At 52.5% G+C, this 23,921-nt stretch overlaps 1 protein-coding gene across 1 annotated transcript in view; it reads left to right on the top strand.

Annotated features, from left to right (window-relative positions):
* SH3RF3 (SH3 domain containing ring finger 3) overlaps window positions 1-23,246 on the top strand; it is a 352,997-nt gene extending 329,751 nt beyond the window's left edge. Inside the window, exons 10-11 of the mRNA XM_055329433.1 lie at window positions 11,053-11,387; window positions 19,588-23,246. Of these exons, the coding sequence (XP_055185408.1) occupies window positions 11,053-11,387; window positions 19,588-19,756 (504 nt within the window). The 3' untranslated portion in view covers window positions 19,757-23,246. The remainder of the gene's footprint in view (window positions 1-11,052; window positions 11,388-19,587) is intronic.
* Window positions 23,247-23,921: the final 675 nt, after the last annotated feature.

The following is a 23,921-nucleotide window of genomic DNA, read 5'->3' as shown; positions in this document are numbered from 1 at the left end:
TGGTGGCAATGAGGCCAAGAGGAAAGAGAACAATGAGGACAGGAATCGGGGATGCCAGGGCTCTGTCCCTGTGATGTGACTCCACTGCCCCACCCACATTGGCTCTGTTAGATCTGGAGATGACATCCAATGTCTGTCACTCTGAGAGTTTCACTGCATGGAGGCTGGTTCAAGGAACTGTGGGACCTATGGGGGCATTTGAGCCTGTCCAGCCCTGGAGGTGTGACTGTCAGGGGCAGTAAGTGAAGCCTGATTAGATTCAGCAGACACAAGTAATGCTCCAGAACTTTGGCCAGACCCTGGGATATGGGGCGGATCAGGGATGAGAGAGGGTCGAGGCCAGAGGCCCTGAAGACCCCAGTGATGAAGGAATGACAAACCCTCCCACCATTCGCTCATTCATCAAGTGCAGTGGGAATGGCAGGTGGCGTGACAGGTAGAGAAGGCCTGGGATTCACTGTCAAGAACTGGATCCAAAGCCCAATCCCACCCACTTCATCTCCCTGAATTTGAATTTCCTCATCTGTGAATCGGGTGACTGTGACCCCTATAACAGCTGTGTTACATAAAGTACTGTCTGGGACTGAGTGTTCATGTCCCTCCAAAATTCATAAGTGAAAGACTAACCCCCCAGGGTGAGGTGGGTCGTCTGGGGGGTAATGAGGGTTAGATGATGTCATGAGGGTGGGCCCCTCAGGTTGTGATCAGTGGCCATAGAAGAAGAGAGAGAGAGAGAGACCTCCCTCCACCTGCACACCTAAGGGGAGACCATGTGAGCACACGAGAAGGGGTGCTGTCTGCAAGCAGGGAGACAGTCCTCACCATGCTGGCTGTCTAACCGCGGACCTCCAGCTGGCAGGCTGCAAGAAAGGAAGTTTGCTAGTGTCTGGGTATAGTCTGTGGTATTTTGTTATGGACAAAATTTTGCATGAGAAGGACATGAATATAGGGGTGTTTATGTCCCCTGCCACCCAAATTCATATGACGAAGCCCCAGTGCAATGGCCTTTGGAGATGAGGACTTGGGGGCTAAATATTAGATGAGGTCATGAGGGTGGGGCGCCATGATGGGATTAGTGGCCTTAGAAGAAGAGAAAGAGAGAGCTGGCTTCCTCTGTATGCACCTGCAGTGAGGAACAGCCACGCAAGGACTCGGTGAGAGGCTGGACATGTGTAGCCGGGAAAAGAGGCCTCGCCGAGAGCCTGACGATGTTGGCGCCCCGCTCATGGATGTCCAGCCTCTAGGCTATGAGAAAATACACTGCTGCTGTTTAAGCCACCCCATATTTGGCGTTTCGTTACAGCAGCTCAAGCCAGCTGAGAGAAGGTGCCCGAACACAGCAATGGTGTCCAGACGCCGGGCACGTGGTCAGTGTCCCCCTGCTCCTTTGCTGAGCTGTCTGTCCTCTGTAAAACAGTGGTGTGGGGCGCTGGTGTGGTTGCCTTCCTGACTGAGAAGGAAATCAGAGAGTGAGAGTCAGGCCTCTGGAAAGGGGCCATGTGAACGGGCCTGATGAACAAGGAGGTTGGGGGAGGATGAGCGTGGGCTGCCATTATTTGCAAGTTTGGAGAAACAGCCTCCGCGGGGTGTGGACCCCACCCTAGCAGCCAGGTGCCCTGGAGCCGTTGCCCTGTGTTGAGGAGGACAAGGACCCGTGGCTCGGAGGCCAGGGCACTGGGCTGCCGCTGGTGCTGAGGGCACACGTCTGGTGTGTGTGTGTGTGTGTGTGTGTGTGTGTGTGTGTGTGTGTGTGCCCTCTGGCTCAGAGCTTCAGGCATCTGTTGATGGTTTTATTTGTGGGATTTCTATCTTAAAAGAATGTCTAGATGAGGTTGCAGGTAAAAGACCTAGAGCTCATTTGAGACCTTGGGGCTAGAGATGCTTTCACCACAGAAGAGAGAATTGAAGAGCCAATCGTGTGTCAAAGCTTTCGGCAGGAGACACTCTAGAGTGAAGCAGGAGACAAAGTCCCTGAGTGTCTTGGACGGGGGGTGGGGGGGGGAATCCAACGGCTGTGCAGAGGGCAGGGGAAGGAACCATGGTACGGAGGCAAGGAGCCCAAGAGAGGCCCTGCTCAGCGGGGAGTTGATGAGGAAGGCCGGTGCCCTGGACAGGTCGCATCCAGGGTGACCAGAGCCTGGCTGAGGCGGCTCTGTGCTGTCTCTCTGCACTCAAGTTCTAGTCCCCTCCATGTTGTCACCATATTTATTTACTATGTTTTCTAAGAGCTGAAAAGGGCACCTGGTGCTTTCCATCCAGCAAGCTGAGTGTGAACAAAACAAGGAAAAACAATATGGTTAGTGCGGTTTGCTTCTCACAACATTCCTGCCCTTCAGTAGACACCAGGGTGTTTCCTCCAGTTGGGAGCCTGAGTGCATCGTTTCGGGGACTCGGAGGATCTTTCTCAGCCTCTTACTGCACGAGAGGCTTCCAGAGGCTAGGGGATATGTAGCTGGTCCTTGAGTCCTATTCGATCTTCCTTTTGGTGGGTAAGTGGACGCGTGAGCCTTCCTGTGACGTCGGCCATGGCTCCCAGGAATGCGAGCTGGCTGGGGGCCAGGGGAATGGATGAAGATGCCAGCATGCACTGCCACCATAGCTGAGAGGCCTTGTTGACAGCCCACTGTGTGCTGGGCACTCGCTAGGGGCTTTCCCTGCCATCCTCAGTAGTCCTCCACCAGTGTCGAGGGTACTGGCAGTGCCCCATCCTGAAGAAGCAGCCCAGAGGAGCAAAGAGTGGCCATTTCATGAGGGGGTGGGTAACTGGCCAACCCCCTGTTTTATCATCATGTAGTCCTCATTGGAGTTCTGTAATCACTGCTCTGTGTAAATACCTCAGTGCCCATCCACGAAGTGACTTAAACCATGAAAACCTCGGCAGGGCATGGCCGGGGGGGCCTCCCACTTATTGGTGCCATATTGGGATTCCGTGCCTTAGCTCTCAGGACAAAGCAGTAGAGCTGGCATTAAAATTTGGAATCGAGTCCTGGGCCTCAATCCAGATCGTGCAACTTTCTTTCTGGTTGATTACCCTGGGTCTGTTGTTTAGAATCTCAGAGATTGTTTTTTTTTTTTTTTTTTTTTTTTTTTTTACTGGGTTGTTTTAAGAATCTCAGAGCTGATGATGTCCAAGACTTAGGGCCCGGCTCATAGTGACTTCTAGGAGCAGTCAAGTAACTTGTTCACGATCAGTCAGCTGATAAATGACAGTGCCACCCAGCTCCCTCCAACTTCAAGGCGGTCATGATGTGCCATCTTGAAGTTCCTCAGGAAGAGGGTATCCTCTGCTTCAGGAGGTCTTTCTTGCTGCATTGAACTTGGCTGGTGGCCCCAAACCACTTGCCAGGCCCAGCTCCTCAGTGTTCTTCCTCTGTTTCTGAGCCTGACAAACTGCTGTGTTTGTCACAGTGCCTGTGGCTCTGCTTTGAAGGACCCAGAACCAACTCCCACTTTCTCTTCTGCCCATTCGGCTCCCTTTCCAGAGTGCCCAGCACAGTGCCATGGGCAGAACACTGAACAAAGGCTTCACTTAATGGTTTCCGTCCTCAGGAGGAGCGAGAGAAGCAGCATACTGGAGCAGGCATCTCTCCCATCAAAAACAAAAGCTAGAGAAAGCACAGTTAGATTGGCACATTGTTATCTGCTGCTTCCCTTCTGCATTTTTTTTCAGGAATCAATGTTCAACTTTGGTCGTTTGAGGACAGTAGTTTTGAAGATGTTTTAATGTCTAAAATAGCCAATAGCTAAATGCACAGTTTTTCTGTCTCTTTTAATTAGCTTGTTAACCTCTTCCTCTTTATTTATTGTAGATCTTATATTCCTCTATTCTCCTATCCTTTCTGAAGAGCACTACACGTTTATATTGTTATAACCCTTTCTCTGCTCTCACAGTAACTATGTTTTCAGGCAAAGATGTGCCTTTCCCCATCAAAATTTTACCAGGGCATAGCTTTTAATTACTGTTTCCCCATCTCCAGTAGGAAACTTTCCAAACATAAATTTCTAATCAAAAGGTTTCCAAGTGTACCTGGCTGTCTGGAAGCCAGACTCAGTACATGAAGATAAGGATGTGCCACGGCCCTTGGTTTTTTATTTTGATTATCTAAAGGCTCCTTGAAGCCCCCGGCACTGTTTGTCATGCCAAATCCATGTGCGTTGGGCCTCTGACCACACTTTAGTCTCACCAGCTCCTTCCTAAACAGGCAGCTGCAAGTCAATCTAAGGGGTGTGAGGATGACACCCCCACTTTCCAAGCTTCTGGCCACCCTGGAGGCCACCGATGCCTGCAATGTGATTTTCCTGGCTGACCGTGGATTGATGTAGCTCCTGAGAATTCTTTGGCTCTCTTCCTACACGGATTTGGCTTTCTTGATCATTCCGCCGGTTGTGTCAGCCAGAGCCTGCCGTGCCCATGCCGGCACAGAGCAAGTTCCTGGCTGCAGGGCGCACGTCCCCCAACTCCTGTCTCCAGCTGGCAGGAGCTGGCATCACCTTCCCCCTAAGTGCCCTGTGGCTGTCATCATCGCTGTCTGTAGTCCCATGGTCCCCACACAGGCTCCTCAGCCATGGCCACATGCTGTTGACCTGGCCACACCAGAGTCACTCACTCACCTGCTCTCCTCCTCTCCTCCACCTCCGCCTCCAGCGCAGCTCCCTACAGCTCCCAGCGTCTGCCAAGCTGACTTCAGCCCCTCAGCTTGTTCTTATGGCCATCAAGATAATGCTGTCGCCTGCCTTTCTCATCTCCCAGGCATCTCATCTGCTCCTTCCATACCTTCTCATCCCTCAGTGGGACCATTTCACCCCCAAGCCCACCCATTTCACCGTATCCAATCAAATCAGCGCAGCCCTCAAGGCAACCCCAACTGTCCCCTCTTACAAAACCACCTCCTCCATAAGCTAACAGCAAAAATTCTCCCTGGTTTATCACCTCTAGGACCATTATGTTCAGAGCAACAGAATGCAACTTTTTCCTTTATTATGGTTCCCCCATTAAACTAAAAGAAATACACATTTGACATAATGACTCAAACAAATAAGAGTGCATCACAAAAGCGAAATGCTGCCTGGAGCTTCCCTCCTGTGCCTGCCCCTCCCCACCTCCGCTCCCACCCCCCACCCCCGTAACTAATAGTAACAGTCTGCAAGGAATATTTCTATGCTTCCCTCGGCCTGCAGATGCCACCAGGTTCCTCAGTGTCCACACATGATCTGAACATGACCATTGTCTCCTGGGCCTCAGCTCACGCAAATGCAGAGGGAAATGTGTGATTGTGTTTGATCCTTTGTTTGCAAAGGAAGAGGTCGCAGCCAGCCTTCTGACTTCGCACGGAGTGTCCCCATCTTCTGGCATCATACGGGGGATTCTTCCAGCTGAGGTTTTCCCAGACTGTCAAGTCTGAGTCGACCTACTACCCACTGCAGGTGGCCCAGCGTTTGCTGTGTGCCTGGCCAGTGATTTATTAAGTGTTTCCCCGCACAAAATAAGAATTAAGAGTCTCTTTGAGAGGAGCTATGCCATGGCCACCTTCCTTAACATAGGTTAACGAGGGAGACAACCTGATAAAACAAACAAAAAACAAAAACACAACGTGGTACTTATAGGTCACATTTATAGGTTTACTTCATTTTTGTGAAATGAGTTGTATCCCTGAAAATTTTAATGCCACATTTTATAAATCAAATTCTATTCCCTTCGGCTTTTCATAATTTCACAGAGAATTTCCCATAATTTTTTGGTTGACTCTTAACAGGCAGCAGTTCTTAATTTAAGCTTTAAATTTCTTTTTCCTTTTGCCAAGTTTTTACATTTAATGTTCTGTAAAACAATTAAGGTCCCTAGGGAGGCCCCTATTTTAATCATAACAAAAACTATTATTTTATTATTTATAAGATGTTTTATGATGTTCCTATAATGAATGAACCCCTTCAAATATCTCTTCTTTTAATGTTAGGTTTTCAGATGGTGCTTTTAAAGTACGGTTTGACTTTATGTTAGGGTGCGTGTGTACGTATGTGTTAGTGTGCATGTGTGCATATACACATAAAATTTTTTAATGCAATTCATAAGCTCTTCCTTCCCTAACATGAGAATGCCGAGGGAGGCTTTCAGAACTACATGTGTATCTTGAGAGGCAGGGCTTCTGGAATTACCTCATCTGGTGCCAGCAGTTCTTGGCTCGAGCCTGTTCCTCTGCCTGGTGTGGCCAGCCTTGCTTGCTGAGCCTCTACTAGTACATTAGCCTTGCCCCTCAAAGTGCACCGAGGGAGGTGGCCCCACCTGGGAGCTAGTGGACAGCTCAGACACTCAGAATCAGCACACCGTGCATGTCAGCACTCCCAAGCACAGCTTTAAACCCATGCACGTTCCCTGGGCTGGGCATTTAGTAGGTGCTCGGTGAACTAGTTACCTGGTTTCAATCACCTTCCCTTGAAGCTGGTCCCTTCTCTGGGTTTTTACAGCACCATCTGTAGTCTTCCGGAATCATTAGCAGGTCACACATGACCAGTGGCTTGTAATTGATCCCTTCCTGGGTTCTGGATCAGGAATCACTTCTTTTGTCCCCATTTCAGACCTGCTGAGTTAGAATCTTTGAGGGTGGGGCCAGCATTATACTTATCCAACTCCCTAGCTGGTTCTTTGTAGCCAAAGTTGGAGAGCCAAGAGACCCCATGTTGACTGGTGGGACCTCTCAAGGGTTAACAGTGAGACACTTGCCTCGGGTGGAAATGAAGTTGATTTTCTTCATTTAACAAAAATGTACTGGGAGTTAACTAGGTGGTGGGTGTTTTGCAAGAACCTAAAATTAGCACATCATATAAACACATCATAAAAAGAGCCACACAATCAAATATTTGTGACATGCATTCGTAGTTTAAAAAGCACTCTGCCATTTGTCATCTTAACTGCTCAGTGTGGGCAGAGCCAGGACGTGGAGCTGGGCCTTCCTGAGGCTGGCCTGGGCTGCCCCTGTGCTCCTGTGAGTTCCAGAGGCAGAGGAAGGGGAGGCAGGCAGCATGGGACTGCTGCCTGTGTGGAGCACTGTGAAGGGAGCCTCTCTCACTCACGGGAGTAGCCCATCACTCACATTGGGAGAAGACGGAAGGTGAGGGTACTTTTCCCTGCAGATGTGCCTCCCACATGCCAGGACTGAAAGAGAGAGGCTTTTTGTTCCCACAGCTCAGACTGTTCAGGGTCCCCCACAAGGCTGAAATGGCTGCCCTGTGGCCTTGGGATAGAAAGTGTTCCTCCTCTGGAGAGGGGAAGGCAGGCCATAGAGGGAGGTGCAGATGCAGGCAGGAAATTGTGCAGGGCAGCAGGGACTCTCTGGCAGCATACCTAAAAGGGCCACCTCCAAAACCATTGCAGGATCACCATTCTCTGCACCTGACTGGGCTCAGGAAAGTCCCTAATTAAGTCCTGGTCCCAGAAGAAACCCCAACAAATCCATCTTTCTTTTGTCCAGATTAACCTGAAACTGTGTCCTCTAAAACTTCTTATTGTCCCATGGCGTTGCTCCTAAAATTGATCGTCAAGTCTGTTCCCCACCACCTTCAGAGTCTTGTGAGTGGATTCTTACCTGTGTCACCAAAATTGGACCACCGCCAGGGGAAGGGCTTGGAACACCTACCCACATGTTCGTGAATTGTGTGCGCGTGGAATTGCTAGTTCACCAAATTCCACAGCCATTTGTAATCCCCCAGTACTTAAGGCATTAGCAGAATTCTGTCGTGGACGGCAAAGGAGAGGCTTTTTCCAGTCGTGATATCCGTGTTTGCCAAAGTCAAATTAAGAGAATGATCTGTCATATTTGATCGTGGAGAACTGAGGCAGGAAAATTACCCCTCACGTTCATGCACCTCTTTCCAGAGCACAACTAAGGCCAGAATTCCCTGCAAACCTGCTCCGTAGCTCGGTGGCTCTGTCTTGTGTCCCTTGCAGCACACCCACCGGGGCCTGGCCCACAGCTCCAGGGCTTTCTGTCCCTCAGTGGTGCCTTGCAAGAGGGCGTTTGTTGGCCAAACCTCTTCTCTGCCCATGAGACAGAAGGACACCACCATGTGACCCACAGGAGCTGTTGTGCTGGTTGACACTGGGCCCTCGGCCCTTCCTTTTTTATTTTGTAACCTGCTGGGGTGTCTCGGGTAGGGCTGTGGTTTCACCCCTGAAACTCAAGAGGCAGCTCCCCGCTAGCCCTGGGCACATCCTCATTCTGTCTCCTCCCACTTTTATGTCACATGTAGAAGACGTGGCTGTGACGTGGCTCTGACGTGGTCAGAGACGCTGGCTGTGAATGGAGGAGAGACAGGTGGATGTACCGGAGCCAGTGCTGGTCCCGGGGTGATGGGGACAGTCTCTGTGGCGGTGCTTTCCCATGCAGAGCCCCTCTGACCACAGCACTGGCAGGGTCGCTCAGGGTAGACACTGTCCTGCAGGCGCAGGCATCCCGACTGATTGTTAGCAGGACCCTCTGCCATAGTGCCACCGACAGTCCAACATCCTGGCCCGGAGGAGCTGTCCCAGCACTGGTGCCCACACTGCCCAACTGCCACCCACGCGTCACAATCATGCCCTGGAGGCCACGTGGCTTGAAGCCAGGGCTGGTCTGCACCCCCGAGTGGTCCGAATGAGCTGGCCCCAGCCGAGTCCCCCTGGGGAATTACAGGCCATGCCGAGTGGTGGCTCCTGTCCCTCAGGGCACTGTCAGGGCTGTAGATTAAATTATTCTCGCTTGTAGTCTGCAGCTTCGCCATCCCACTGGATTAGTACCTGGGATGTGAACATTTGATCACACGTAGCTTTCGTGAGACTTGACCTAACCGTGTCTGGGTGTTTGGTGTGGGGGTCCACATGGCTCCTTAGATCCCCTGGGCAGGCTCAGCCTTCCGGAGCTCCCAGAGGGCCAGGGATCATCAGACACCACCCCGCCCACCTCCAGGGCCCTCCCCTTTGTGGCCTTGGGTGAGCAGACTGTTGTCATGAGAAGCCGGACACACATGGCCAGCGGCCAGCACCTCTTGGTAGTGGGCCTCGGGAGCCCCTGCTACTTGGGAGACAAGGATGCCTCTGAGCCAGCTGTGTTGCGCCCCCTCGTGGCCACACTCGTGAAACTCTCCTAAGTGTGTCCCAGCGCTGATGCCTGTGGAAGCAGGACATCATCAACAGGCGGGGTTTTCCCTTCTCCACGTTACGCTACACCCACCTGCTGCCACCAGTCTGCTCACCCTGCCAGCAACTCCTCACCAGGGACAGTATTCGGGACATCTGCTTCCATTCTTCCTTTCACTATCAATGCTAAGAGTGGAGAAAAACATGGACTTGTTCAGGCTAAAGTGTTACTGGCTTAGCTTAAGGACGTGCACATCCTTTGATACGTGCATTTTAAGAATATTTCAGCACCATGGAGCCCGCTACCCCCAGGGGCCTCTAACCATGCAGACAAGGAAGGTGGGAAGAGGAATCTTGTCAGCCCAGCTCCGGGTCTGCTCAGCCCAGTGACCAAAGCAGACTCTTCTGTGGCCATCGGTGACTCAGTGGCTACAGTTTCAGACTTGTACGCCGTGTGCCCATAGCCCCTGCCACCTGATTCCCCCAAAACATTAGGAAACCAAACTCTAGAGATGTCTGGAGGGTGCAGTTGGTTCAGCGTCTGCCTTCAGCTCAGGTTATGATCTCGGGGTCCTGGAGTTGAACCCCAAGTGGGGCTCCCTGCTCAGCAAGGTGTCTGCCTCTCCCTCTCCCTCCACCCCCCCCCACCCCATGTTCATGTCTTTTGAGTGCTCTTTCTCTTGAATAAATAAATAAAATCTGTAAAAAGAAAACTAAACTCGAGTAAGGCCATACAAGTACTCCAGTTCCAGGGCAATTAGATTGATCTAGAAGCACTTGTACACACTTTCTCTTTCACACACATACATCAGTCAGTGGCAGCGTTCACATGCTTCCTTGCGTGTGCTTCCATGTGATTGGCACAAGCTGAGGGAGGCCGGCATGCCGACTGCTGACAGTGCTACGAAGGGTTCAGGGCAGAGAGGGTGGCTGGGCCGGGGTACCCGAGGACACGGCTGGACCCTTCTCTGGGTCTGTCTCTCCGTTACCCATCAGGAGCTTGCCCTGAGCCCCAGGATGTGAGACTAAGGAGAGAACCTCCTTAGGGCTTAGGGTGCACTGAGGGCATCTCCAGTACAGACTCTGCCCATCGTCCCGCCGGCGGGGGGCTTTGTGGTGCGTGATGAGGAGTCCTCCGTGAGAGCTGGGGGCGAGCTCTGGTGCAGGAGAGCTCTGCACGTCTAGTGGGACAGCGTATGGATGGCCTCGTGACTGTGGCGGCAGATTCTTCTGTCCAGGTCATTTGTTTTGTGTGTGAAGGGCCGTTACCTGAAGGTTGTCACGTCCCATAGCAGCCCTTCCTCTTAAAATAACGAAGCCACCTGCTAGGTGAAGATATTTCATCGAGATGTTTCCCACGAAGGGGACGCCCTCCTGGGGAGCTGCCCTGGATTCTGGGACAAGTGGTCCTTCCCACCCACACATGACTTTCTCAGGGAATATATGCAGTGCACACGCATGCACACGTACACGCACACATAACACTCCGGTTTCCCATGTGGTACAATCCATTATGTGCAGAGGAAAGTTTGCTTACAGTGCTGCCCAGAGTTTCCAAAGATGTGTGCAGGACACATGGGCTTTGGTTCTATAAACCCAAGGGCCGAAGGAGTGGATCTCAGGATCCTGACGGAGAATGCTTACACTCCCCTCCTGGGTAACGAGAACCAAATCATGTTGACTGTTGGCTCCTCTGACTCAGCCAGTGAAGGTGCCAGTCTGGGGTGGTCCTCGATGGCAAGGGGGGATGTTGTAGAGAAGGGCACCCCCACAGCATCCTCCCCTGGTATCAGTGCCTTCCGCCTGCCCCCAGGCCTCCTGGGTTTGCTCTGGGCACCTGCACCGGTGCTTTACAAGATTATGTTGTAAGATTATACTTCCCTTACCACTTGATAACGTAGGGGTGTTAACCCACTGGGTTTCAATTCTGTGTGTCTTTCCAGAAAGAGAAGAAGAGTGGGCTGCTGAAGCTTCTCGCTGGGGCTTCCACCAAGAAGAAATCTCGCTCCCCACCGTCCATCTCTCCAACCCACGAAGCCCAGGTGGCAGCAGACACCTCACTCCAGGGTGCCGTGGGGCCCGAAGTGTCCTCGCTGTCCATGCATGGCAGGGCAGGCTCCTGCCCCATAGAGAGTGAGATGCAGGGTGCTGTGGGGATGGAGCCACTGCACAGAAAGGCGGGCTCCTTGGATCTGAACTTCTCCTCATCCCCCTCCAGGCAAGCACCTCTCTCCATGGCTGCCATCCGTCCGGAGCCCAAGCCTTTGTCCAGGGAGAGGTAAGGGTGGGGGCAGGGCTCACGTCCTCTGGCACCTTGGTGTGGGCTAATCTCCGAGATGGGAGCCATTTGGGGGGAACAGTGACAAGGGGATCTTCAGATTAAATTGACCAAATGTCCCTCTTACCCACATCTGCTCGGTTCCTGAGCTTGGTTGGTAAGGATCAGATAAAACACACTTGGGAAAGAAGGGAACATATTTCACATTCTGAATCCACCGGGGTCCTGAGTTTAGGATGTGCAAGAGATTCGTCAGGAAATTTGGCACTGATGGGGTCCTGAGCCCAGAGAGTGAGCAATGACGTTGGTGAGGGACCACACCCCCTCAACCCCTGGACTGGACCCCCAGGCTGATCCCATGGTCTGTGTGCCCCACCCCGGAAGCAGCTCTGACACCTTAACATTAGAAAGCATTACCCACAATCTGGCTTCAAGGTACATAATCTTTTGGGTTGAACCACACAAAATTGCCAATATTCATTTGCTTTTCTACTAAAACCAGGAATTTCACAGTTAAGCCTAGAGTTGTACAGAGCAATAAACTGGGTCCCCTGAGGAGCCTTTGGTGTTGAACTTTACCAAGGCTGGAGGCTGGTGTCCCCCCCACCCCCAGTGGACGGGTCCTTCGAGAGCTTCACATAAGGGTTAGAGGGCACCGCACGGAGAGGGAATGAGCTCTCCCTTCTAAGCGAACACTGTGTAAGTGGTAAGACTGCGAGTGGCCTCCTGAGCAGGCGATCCTGGCATGTGTCAGGATCCTTGCCCTGTTTTGCCACACTGATGTCAGCCAGCCCTCTCCTGCATCCCCTGGTGCCTGGGGTGGGAAGGCCACCCCTATCCCCAGCACCCACTGACCTCTGGCACCAAGGCCAGGCTGGCCGAGGTTCCGTGTAGATGAGGGAAGATGCACCTCTTCAGTCAAGGCCCAGATGGTGGATGCTGCAGATGTCATGGGGTCTGCTGCCACCACTCAGCTGGGCCGTGACAGTGCGAAGGCAGCTGCAGACAACACAGAAATGGTGGGTGTGGGTTTCCTGGTAAGACTCCACTTACGGCCCCGGGAATTTAAATTTCATGTGATTTTCTTGTGTCCTGAAACATTCATACTTTGATTTGCCTTTCAACCATTTAAAAAACCAATGGTGGTACTCTTGGCTCTCAGGCCACACGGACCGCCGCAGGCAGACCTGGTGGGTGGGCGTGGGGCCGGGCTGGTGCTCTGGGCTCGGGCACCGGGCTCCCCATGTGGCAGGGCCTGGGGGTCCCTGACACTGCCGTAGCAGGGCCATGCTCCGGCGCACTTCTAGAGCGAGAGCTAGCAGGGGTGACGTGCCACTCAGACACTCTGCAGGCGGTGTGGTGCCAGCCGCAAATCCCAGGCTGGGCCCACAGCATCCCACCTTGCTCCGAGGGCCTTGTGCTTGGTACCTCCGCCCTCATGGGAGCCCTAGAGCACATCCCATCCCATAGAGGAGAAGCTGAGGATTGTTGAGAGGCTAAGGGATTGGCCCAACACCACACAGCTCGGTAGCAGCTGAGCCAGGGACTGAACCTAGGGCTCCCCAGCCGCTCTGAGGAGCACGGTCAGCAGTCGCCCCAATGTATCATCTGCCCACCGAGGGATCTGGGTGTCTCTATCCTTTAAACTGCATGGATCTTGCCCTGCCAGGACGCCTGCATGTGCTCCACAGGTGACCACGGCCCTGTGTGTCTGACCTACGCCTGCTGTGCAGACTCAGTCACTGCAGGGCCCACTGCCAGGAGCTGCCTTCCCCTCTGCACATCCCCAGCCCCGAGGAGACCGGGCTCACCGTACCACACCGTGCCCCACACCACACGGTACATACATGCACACATACACACGCCACACACGCACACACACAGAGACCCCCCCCAACACCACACACACGTACATGTGCACACTCCACACACACACCACACATGTGCACACACATGCCATACACACACCACACACACGTACACACTTCTCTCTCTCTCTTTCTCCTTCCCTCCAGGGAGCCTCCTCCAACTGTGTGGCTCTTTCATGTCAGAACCTTCTTCCTTCCACGAGACCAACCACCAGCTGCCTGTGATTTCTGATTGTGGCTCCCAGCCCCTTTGCCTCGGATCACAAAGCTGGTGGCTCCTGAGAAGGACAGACCTAGGTATTTCAGACATGCTCTCATATCTCCCCTGGGTTTCTGTTCTCCCCACATCCCTCAACTTCCAGACGCCTTAATAAAAGGTCTTAAAAGACCTATTCTAAAAAATCATGAAAGTCTCTGATTAACTAGAAAGTTCAGAGAATTACTCTCATTCTGTGAATATTCCATCTAATCAGGGCTTATTGTACCCAGAGATTCTTGGCACCCTGCTTGTCCCCAGCACGCCGTGCAGCTCATTAGTGATGAGAGTTTTCAAAATACAGCTTGAAACCAACGACTGCCTAATAAGCCCCCAAATGCCCCCTTCCCTCACCCTGTACAGCCCATAGGCTGCCTTATGTCCTGGGGAGCCCCAGCAGGTCGGAGTGAGGGTTTCACAATGCAAAGGCTTCATCTCCAGGCTGGGGCAGGTCCAGAAAGCACTTGGCCTAGAGCACTGCAGGTTCCTGAATAAAATTTAGCTTGCAGCTGGAGGGGAGCAGCTGTAACAAGACTCCCTGCTGCAGATGCCACAGTGCCTGCGTGTGCAAGGCCACCTTACAGTTCACGGTGGAAGGAAGACAAAGGGCACCCGGGGCTCACACTCCTAGGAGGTGTCTGCCACCAGCATGCTGAGGAGGGGCTTCCCTCACCCTGAGTGGAGCAGCTGGGCTCTGGCTGCTGTGTGTGGGTGTCTCCTATGTACTCACTCCCTCAGGTTTCTCCATTTCCCCCCTAAGGATTCAGGAAGACATTGCTCCCACAGGGAGGAAGTGTGGGCTGGAGGGAGGCCACCCAGGAGAGTAAACCCTGGAGAGCTACCCCCAGGCCCATGGGGCCAGGCCTGCAAGTCAGCTCCCCAGGGGCAGGCCCAGCCCTCAGGAGACCCATAGGCACCAAAACCACAGGCCTAATGTGTAAACCAGAGTGCCCATTACTAAGTCTTCCTTGCAAACCATCTGGATATATTATGCCCTATGGACAGTGTGCAGGGAGTCACATTTCTGGAAGGTACTTCGGGAATACATAAGAGTGGTATAGTCACCGGACCCAGTGCCATTGTCTAATGCCTCGTCTCCCTGGCAGGGATGTGCCGAGCCTGGGCAGGTGTGGCGGACTTCTCGAGCCAGCCATCCCACTGCCCCAGTCTCTGGATGCCTCCCTCCTGGCTCTCACACTTTGGGGAAGTTGTGCAGTGGCTCTGAGAAATGGGCACGCTTACCACTTACCAGCCAGTTCACCCAAATAGGTGTCTTACTTCTTCGAGTCCCCATACCCCACATACAAAGTACAGATATAATATCTATTTGTAGTTATAATATTTGTAAAACACATGGATCCAAACCTAGGAAATTATGAATGCATAAAAAAGAACAGTAATAATATATGAAATAATATATGTAATAATGTGCAGTGGTGGGACATACATTAAGAATAATGTGATGACCCCTCCGGTGCTGACTGGCACCCCCTCCTCCACTTTTGATTGGAAAGTCGTTTTTCTCACGTACTCACACACTCAATATATTTATCCTCACCTCTAACCAGCCTGTGAATTGTTTGGCTTTGTTAGGATTTCAGAGATTTTTGGCTTTGATCTGTTATGTGTCATAGTTGGCAGAATAATGGCTTCCCAAAGATGTCTATGCCCTAATCCCCCAAACCATGACTGTGTCGCCTCACATGATCTCAAGGAATGAAGGCTGCAGGCAGAATAAGGTTGCCAACCAGCTGGATCTAAAATGGAGAGATGATCCTGGATTATCTGGGCGGGCCCAGTGTGACCACAGAGTCCTTGTAGGTAGAAGAAGGCAGCACAGAGGGTCAGAGTGATGCAGTAAGGACTCCAGTGGCCATTGCTGGCTTTGAAGTGGAGGAAGGAGTGTCCAGCCAGGAATGCAGGAAGCTTCTAGGAGCTTACGGAGGGGGAAGTGCATTCTCCCTAGAGCCTCCAGAAGGAACTCAGGGTAGGAGACTGGATTGGATGTCTGACCTAAGGAACTCTGAGTAGGAAATTTGTCCTGAATGGTGCCCCTGATTCTGTGGAAATTTGTTACAGCAGCTACAGGCAACTAATAATACCTGTGACGATGGTAGAGTTTAGTGTTCAAGATGAAGACATACGCTTATTTCCAGGCTCCTAAAGGGCCCCGCTCTGCCATGATCACAGTCTACCAGCTTGGGAATCACGCATCCTCAACAGCCCGGAAGCAAGTGCTCAGAAGAGCCTGCCTCTTGGAGTGCCCCCTGGCACCCACGCTGTCAGGGAGGAGCAGATGACACATTTGCTGAGGACACTCCACACCTCACACGTAAAGCTACTTGCAAGGTGCAGGAGTAAGAATTCATTGTGATGTTCAGCCTTCCGGTTTCCTGAGTTCTGTGTCTGAAAGTGATCCGTGGTTGACATGACCTTTACTCACCACGGGGCTGTCTCATGACTGGTGACACCACAGTCCTAGCCCGGGAGGAGCTGCTGTCCTTAACTGTTCATGTGGCCCTTTGTGTCTATAACAGGGACTATCAGGAAAAATAGCTCAGTCTTGGAATGATCTGGACAGAAACGTTAAATGCCCAACTCTTATACATAAGGCCCACATCATCCATCTGGGCTCATTAAATCATTGAATTGCTCAGAAGCACCAAATTACTATTTTTTTCTAGCAAATTACATTTTCAGAGTTGCTTGTTGTTTCACATCTGGCAGTTGAGGCAAAATCCAAAGCTTGTGTCTGAAGTCTGAGGAATCATGTTATTCTTTGCCTTTTCTTCCTCGGGGAAGAGAGGGAGGTGGGTGTCTGGAGAAGAGGTAGAGGGTAGCAGAGAGCCACAGGTAGGCCAGCCCTGGTCCTGCCCGTCACATACACAGCCTGGCTGCCAGAGGCGTGGGAGGGTGCAGGCTTTGCAGCGCTGGTCGCTCTCACAGACCCCATCCACACACACACACAGTGGCCATCTGTCCTCCAGGGAGGGGCTGCAGGCAGCCATATACAGTTTCAGGGCTGGGAGGAGGGTGGGAGGCATACTGTCCTTTCTTTCCTCCTTTGTACCCCAAAAGCCAGTGTCTGAAGTCCAGGGACAGCAGTGAGAACTGGCCCAGCCCTCCCTTACCTGCAGCTGTTGCAGAGCACTTAGCTTGCCTGGCTGGCCCTGCTTCCTTCCTTCTGGCCTGCCAGGTTGGCCCCAGGAGCCACCTTGCTCTCTGCCCCCTGCCCTCACAGCCCGGAGTAAGCCAGGACTGTGAGCTCCCCAGAGTGGGGGCCTGGCTCGTCTGCCTGCGCATCGTCCCCCAGCCTCCGGGGCACCAACCCCAGCTGCTGCAAGCTGTGACTTCCCAGTCCTCCTCTGATGGGCCAGCACCCCAGGCCCTGTCAGCAGGTGGCTGAAGAATGAAGATTTGCTGGCACTTTGACCTTGACTCTCAGACAGCAGCAGGCAAACATTCGTCCATAGAACTGGTAGAAAATCTACTTCCTGGACCCATCAGAGATTCATCAGTAGGTCCACGATAGAGCCAGAAACCTGACCCACGGGTCCTGCAGTCTATGGCCAAACTTTTAAGAAATGCTGATGTGTTTTATAATGTCCTGGTTTCTTCCAAACCAGAACATACAGGTCAGAGGCCCTGTGCAGAGAGCCCCTTGACAATCCTCAGGACAGAGCTGCTGGGACACCCAATGGTCTCCTTCAGGGGCCCTCGTGTGGTTGTGCTGATGGGGGCAGCAGGACCCAGGCAACAGCTGGCAGCCCAGGGAACGTCTTCCCTCCTCCCCTGCCAGGAGACAGCAGCAGACAGTGTGTGCTGGGGGTGCCCCTCTGAGGCCCAGCAGCACCCCTCCCCCAGCACACGGCTCCTCCCCTACTCATGGGGGACCCTGAAGGCCATGGGTCACCCAGCTCCTGGCCATTCGTCTGGCTGGTGTTCCCTCCTGTGGCCGGAGGCCAACAGCAGGAGGTGAGGTATACACCCTGGGCAGGGAGGCTGTTTGCCAGGTGGTTTGCGTGGCCACAGTCCAGCTACTCACACTGCCCAGCTTCCACAGCAGCAGCAGAAGCTGCCCTCAGCCAGCGGCTGCCTCACCCCTCCCGCCAGGCTCTCAGGCTGCTCCTTCCCTGGGCTGACCACGACACCCTCTGGCCCCTAGGCCCTCTCCAGGCCCCCCCCCCAGGTCCCCTCGGGCACACAGTCACTGCACTCCTATGTACTGGGCTGGTTGTAGGCCGGAGACACAACCAGAATGTGGGGTGATAGGTGCTGCTGACCCCAGTTCACCTGCCCCTGCCAGTGCAGGAGACCTACCGTGGGCACCGCATGGGTCCCGGCCGGCCCGTGGACCGGTGAGCCCCAGAGAGACGGCAAGGGAGGTGGCGGGCGAGTGCGCAGGCGTTCAGAGGGCAGTGAGCACACCGCCGTCCCCGAGTGCAGGGGAAGGCCGCCGATGTTTGCACTGCACAGCCCCTGAGGGACACCGACTGAAGGGTCTGGTGGGCAAGTGTCTGGTGGGCAGCCAGAGTGGGCAAGCTCTGTGCCCTGGAGGGACCCCCAGGATAGCCCTCCGGATGCGGGGCTCTGCACTGACTTTCAGCTGGGGCTTTTCAGGAGTGCGGAGCAGCTGCACCTGCCAGCCACAAAGCCCAGCTGCAGTCAGGACTTGGCTGCTGCCCGGGAGCCGCCTCCATGCGCCGTGGGGCAGGTGGGTGCCTCGCAGCGCCGCCCATGAGTTACCAGCCCGGGCTGGCATCGGGTATCTGCCCCTGAGATGCTCCCTGAGGGGTCAGGGGTGTAGCCGGCTGGAGAATGGGGACAGGTGACAGCAGCCAGGCTGAGAAGCACTGAGAGATACAGGCACCAGGGCACGCATTCCTTGGCCCCTGGTCATATTTTAGAAGACTTTTTTTTTTTAAGATTTATTTATTTATTTATGATAGACACACACACAGAGAGAGAGAGAGAGAAAGAGAGAGGCAGAGACACAGGCAGAGGGAGAAGCAGGCTCCATGCCGGCAGCCTGACACAGGACTCGATCCCGGGACTCCAGGATCGCGCCTTGGGCCAAAGGCAGACACCAAACTGCTGAGCCACCCAGGGATCCCCTAGGTTTTTAACTGTCTTCTGAGGCCTGGTGGACAGGTGTGGGATGTGGGGTGTGTGCTGGCCCAGGGGCTTCAGATTCTTGGTGAGGGGCTAGCCAGAGGGTTAGACCTTTTTCTCAGATCCAGGGAGCTGAGGGTGGCAGCATGCAGTACCTACACATCCCTTGGACCTGCCGTGGCCAAGGGGATCCTCCGGGGTCTGTGCTGGGTCAGAGCTCTGGCCTCAGCTCCCCTTCAAGGGACCAACAGGAACAGTCGTGTCTCTGGTTGGATTTTATATCATGTTGGTCTGAAAACAGGGCCCCACAGAGGCCTCAGGCTGCAGGGAAGCACCCAGGTCTTTCAGAAATGAGATATGTAAAAACCTGGGCCTCAATTATCATGTGATTTCAGCCAGTTCAGGTGCTAAGGCCATAACCTCTTAAGATTTTCGGAGCCATTTAGAAAGGGTGACCATTTTACCAACATGATGTCGAGAACACCTGGCACATCACATGGGGCCACCACCTAAGAGGTGTCCTCCACTTCCCTGCTCTTCAGAGAAAGAAACCCACCCTCTGGAGGTGAGGACGGTAGCCCTGGGTCACGCAGCCAGGATGGACAGAACTGAGGATGCAGCCACGTGTCCTGCCCTCTCCCAGTGTCTGCCCCGGGACTACAGTGGCTGTCCTCTGCCCCACCCAGGGGAGACTGTGGTCGGAGAGGGGCGGAGGGAGGGAAGCGTCCCAGCCACATGGAGTGGGCTCTGGGAGGACACCAGGGGAAATTATTTTTTAAATTTTAATAAAAGATGAAAAGGTTGTAAAAAAATTTTTTTAAGTAGAAATTTTTAAAAGCGGAGGAAGTAGCCCCAAATTTTAACAATTTACAACAGGCAGGGAAAAGGAAGGGAAGAACAGAGACTGACCTTGAGAGCAGGCCTTGGGGTCAGGCTCACCCCGTATGGTGTCTGTCTCCCCCAGGTACCGCGTGGTAGTCTCATACCCTCCCCAGAGTGAGGCGGAGATTGAGCTGAAGGAAGGTGACATCGTCTTTGTGCACAAGAAGCGAGAGGACGGCTGGTACAAGGGAACCCTGCAGAGGAACGGCCGCACCGGTCTCTTCCCAGGCAGCTTTGTGGAGAGCTTCTGAGGACCCGCCCCCCACACCCTGCTCCTGGGCACCGAGGCTCCCCGGGGTCCCCAGGGGCTGAAGAGAGGAGGTCCAGGCCGCCGAGGGTCCTGGGTCCCTCTCAAGGCTCCTGGCAGGCCACCCTGGACGAGGACGGGAGCTGAGGGACGCAGGGTCGCGCCTCCACCCACAGCCCCCAGCCGAGAGTGCACCCCGGGGTGCATCTCCGACAAAAATGCTTCCCTCTGCGTAAACTGTAAAGAAATGTCATTGAAAAGAGAAGCTGTTGATGCGGGTTGATTTGCTCTGTGCCGGACTGCTAAGCGGCGGCGGGCTTGCTGGCTGCCCACGCAGGCCAGGGCCCAGGGCGTCAGCATGATGTCTCGATGGGCTGCCCAGGGCTTCCTGTGGGGGATCCAGATTGCTCCATCACCTCTCTATATACCTCAGTCACCTGCCACCCGGCCGCACAGCAAGGGTGTTCCCGGCCCAGGGCCTTCACCAGGTCCAGGGGGTCCCCGGGCCAGCCCAGCGCACAGCTCCCATCGCAGGCGCCAGATCGCACTTGGCTTTGTTTCCTGCCCATGTTATAAGCCACACATTTCTTTTGCCGCCACTGTCCCTTTGCATTGCTTCTTTCTTACAACATCTTTTTAAGGTAAAGCTGTTAGACTTTCTATATTTCTAATAGGTCATACATTGCCTATTTTTCATACATCTGGTGCTGCCTTTTTGTAAAACCAGTAATGACTTGGTTGAGCTTGAAAGAAAAAATATCTAAGTTGATATCGAGTGGGCAGAATTTTTATACGTAGCATGTGAATTTTGGAAAACTCTGAAAAGCCCACGTACTCAACATCAGTGTTGGCTACTGCTCCGTGGAGAAGAGGGAACCACTTAAATAGTGGTTGGAAGGAGTTTGGTAAAAACCAATTTCTTTAAACCCTTACCAAAGCTCCGTGCTATGTCTAGACAGTGGTAATTACTATTCAAGAACTGGAACCATTTCAAGGAAGGGTCACTGCAATTGCTTTTGTGTGGCAGTAAAAAGAACATCAAGGTCAACCCCAGCCTAGGAAGGCAGAATTTTCCTTTTATTGCTTTAGAGAAAATGAATACAATTAGCATAATCAAAATATGACTTCTTGGTACTGAAATGTGCAGTTTTTAACCAGAGTTCAGATTTACCACCTTGTGATGGTTTTGTCTTTTTTTTTTTTTTTCCTAATAAATGCTTCCCTATCAGGCAGTACAGATGTTGGTGTAGAGACTGGAAGTACAATGAGGAGAACAAGGGATTTGAGGCATTGCTGCAGACCCAGAATCCAAGGGAGCTGGGAGGAGAAAAAGGAGGAAGGGGCATCTTTGATCCCGGCACCCTGCCCTGGGCGGGGTCCGTCAGAGCCTCCTCCTGAGCCCGGCAGCCCAGACCTCCCAGACACAGACTGGAGAAGGCAGTCTCATTCTCAAGAGAGTCAGACCTTAAGAATACGTTCCTATCAGCTCAAAGTCACAATTCATAAGCCCCCTCTTTTTATTTTTACAAAGCTACTCAAGTTTAAATTAGGCTGACTAAATTAGCCTTTGGCAATGTAAGATTGCCTGGTTTTGAAAGATGCAACAAAATCCAGAAACACATTCCCTCGCCTGATGTGATGCCTTTGAAATACCAAATGTTTATTTTCAGAGTTCCTATTTGGGGATGTTACTTGGCTATTTGTTACTGCCAGGTGGCTACCATGCTGGTGATATCACACCTAGACAAAGGCTCCTCTCCCTTCTCCAGATGAGCATAGATTTAATAAGAGTTGAGAAATTTGTTCTGAATCAAAGAAAGACAAAATCCGGCTTAAACCTGGGGAGCCCCATACATGTGTTAATGACAACCAGAAGGTAACCATTTGCCATCAGTGCCAAATTAGTTGCCTGTAATGCACAAAAATCATGTGCATGTTTAAAATCATGCCATCACCAAAAATGTGCGTGGATTAACATGCTGAGACACATGTTCCCCAGTGAGACCGAAACTAACTCAAATCCCCAGATAATAAGGAAAGCCTTTTTTAAAAAAATGAAGACAGTTACCAAGCAACAAATAGACTAACTTGGACCTTCTTTCCTCTCTGAGCCACTGCCTACATGATGCTCGTGGTAGGTAGGAATTGCTGAACAGCCTAGTGACTGTGGGTGAGGCAGCAGCCCAGCAGGGCCCAGCACCCCTCACAGCAGAGAGTTGGGGCCAGCATCCCATGCCTTTGAAAGGTGTCAACTGGCTCCTCTTGCAGCAGAGCTGGGGCAGGCATTGGTATGACCTTGGGGAGGAAGCAGTGCCATGGGCCAGCCATCACCAGGACATCCTTTCAGGTGAGACTCACAGAGAGCAGGGAAATGCACGATCAGCACCCGTGCTCTGAGCTGTTTTCAAACACATTCAACCAAATCCATCAGCCTTCATGACCATTTAGCCCACAGAGAGGAGCAGGAACAGAATTACCACCTTGTGATGATTCTGTCTTTTTTTTTTTTAATAAATGTTTCCCTATCAGGCAGTACAGATGTTGGTGTAGAGACTGGAAGTACAATGAGGAGAATAAGGGATTTGAGGCATTGCTGCAGACACAGAATCCAAGGGAGCCGGGAGGAGAAAAAGGAGGAAGGGGCACCTTTGATCCCGGCACCCTGCCCTGGGCACCACCATCTGGCCCTACAGAACAAACTCATTTTGGCTACTAAGATGAAACCAACACCTTGTCTGAACCCTCACACTCTACCCTGACCCAGCAATTTACACATCCTGGTTATTAGTGGCATTTGGCAGCCAAAGTGACTTGCTTTGAGGAATGCAGTAGAGTCCATAGCCACCACGGAGGTCCGCAGGCACTGAAGTGACAGGGACAGCTGGTCCACCTAAGGGCCTCAGAAGTGGAGTGGGGAGACAGTGGGCAGCCAGTTCCCTGGCAGCCTCACTGTGTGAATGCCAGGCTCTGGTACCCCAAACAAGTTCAGCTGCCTGGCTGGGAAGTTCTTTGTACTTTGCACAGTTCACAAACACATACACACACACACACACACACACACACACACACACGATGTTTTTGTTATACACAAATGTCAGCGTGTGATTTTGAAAGAATTGACAGTGATGACAAACTATGATGCCTGTGTTTCTGAGTCTTTAAATAAAAATGAACATGGAGAGGTCTTGTGTCTGGATGATTCAAGCAGTGAGGGTGGGGCAGAGGCTGAGAGGGACCCGAGCAGAAAGGCCTAAGTGGGTAAGAGTGTGACAAGGCAGGTGCCTTACTGTGTCCCTGCTGGCCGGCACGTTGGCTCACACACCCACCATTGCAGAATGCTTCCATGTGGGAAGCACAGGGTGTTGGGCCATTAGGGAGACCAGGAATGTCAAGACAGCCATGTCCAACACATGCCAGAGATGCACTAGCCGGGCACTAAGTATTGAGCCAGCCACCCACTGGTGGGTGTGCAGTACCTCCAGTGGCTCATTTGCCTGAGAGGTGGAGTGACTTTTTGCAAATAAATCATCTTCCTAAAAATAAAAAATAAAAAAAATAAATAAATAAGTCATCTTCCTTTCTTGTGGGAAAATGTTTTGTGTCAGTATTCAAGTCCATCAATTCCAGAAGTGCCTGGAATTGACCTCCCAGACCAGCACACTCAGAGCCCTGCCCTGGTCTTTCTAGCCCTCAGAGCACCTGGACTGTGGGGAGCTGTTCCCTGAAGCACAAGGAGGAGAGTACCTGGAATCCACTAACAGGAGGGACTTCAGGAGGCCACCAACCTCTAGGAAAGTAGGCCTGTCCCAGATCAACCTGATACACCAATGCCTGGCAGAGGGCTGCCCTACCAGCCTGAAACATGTCAGGGTGCTTCCTGAAATAGGCTTTCACTGTCCTCGTAGCCAAGACACATACCACGTATTCATTGACTATTACATATATCCTCGAGCTGGAAGAGAGCTTAGCAAGGAGCCATTTTACTCTTCTACGAAAATTAAATGAATGTGTATAAGCACAGGTTATGAGTGGGGAGTCTGGTGAGGGCCCAGCACTATATTAAGAAAGTATACTACTTGCTCACATAACCCTCCCACCCTCAGTGAAACTCTGATCCCCATTCGCTAGATGAGCAATCAAGGTTAGAAGAGGTGAAATGAATGCTTCAG

Source organism: Nyctereutes procyonoides, unplaced genomic scaffold, assembly GCF_905146905.1.
Source record: "Nyctereutes procyonoides isolate TBG_1078 unplaced genomic scaffold, NYPRO_anot_genome, whole genome shotgun sequence".
Classification (NCBI taxonomy): Eukaryota; Metazoa; Chordata; class Mammalia; order Carnivora; family Canidae; genus Nyctereutes; species Nyctereutes procyonoides.
This window is presented reverse-complemented; position numbering and strand designations above follow the sequence as displayed.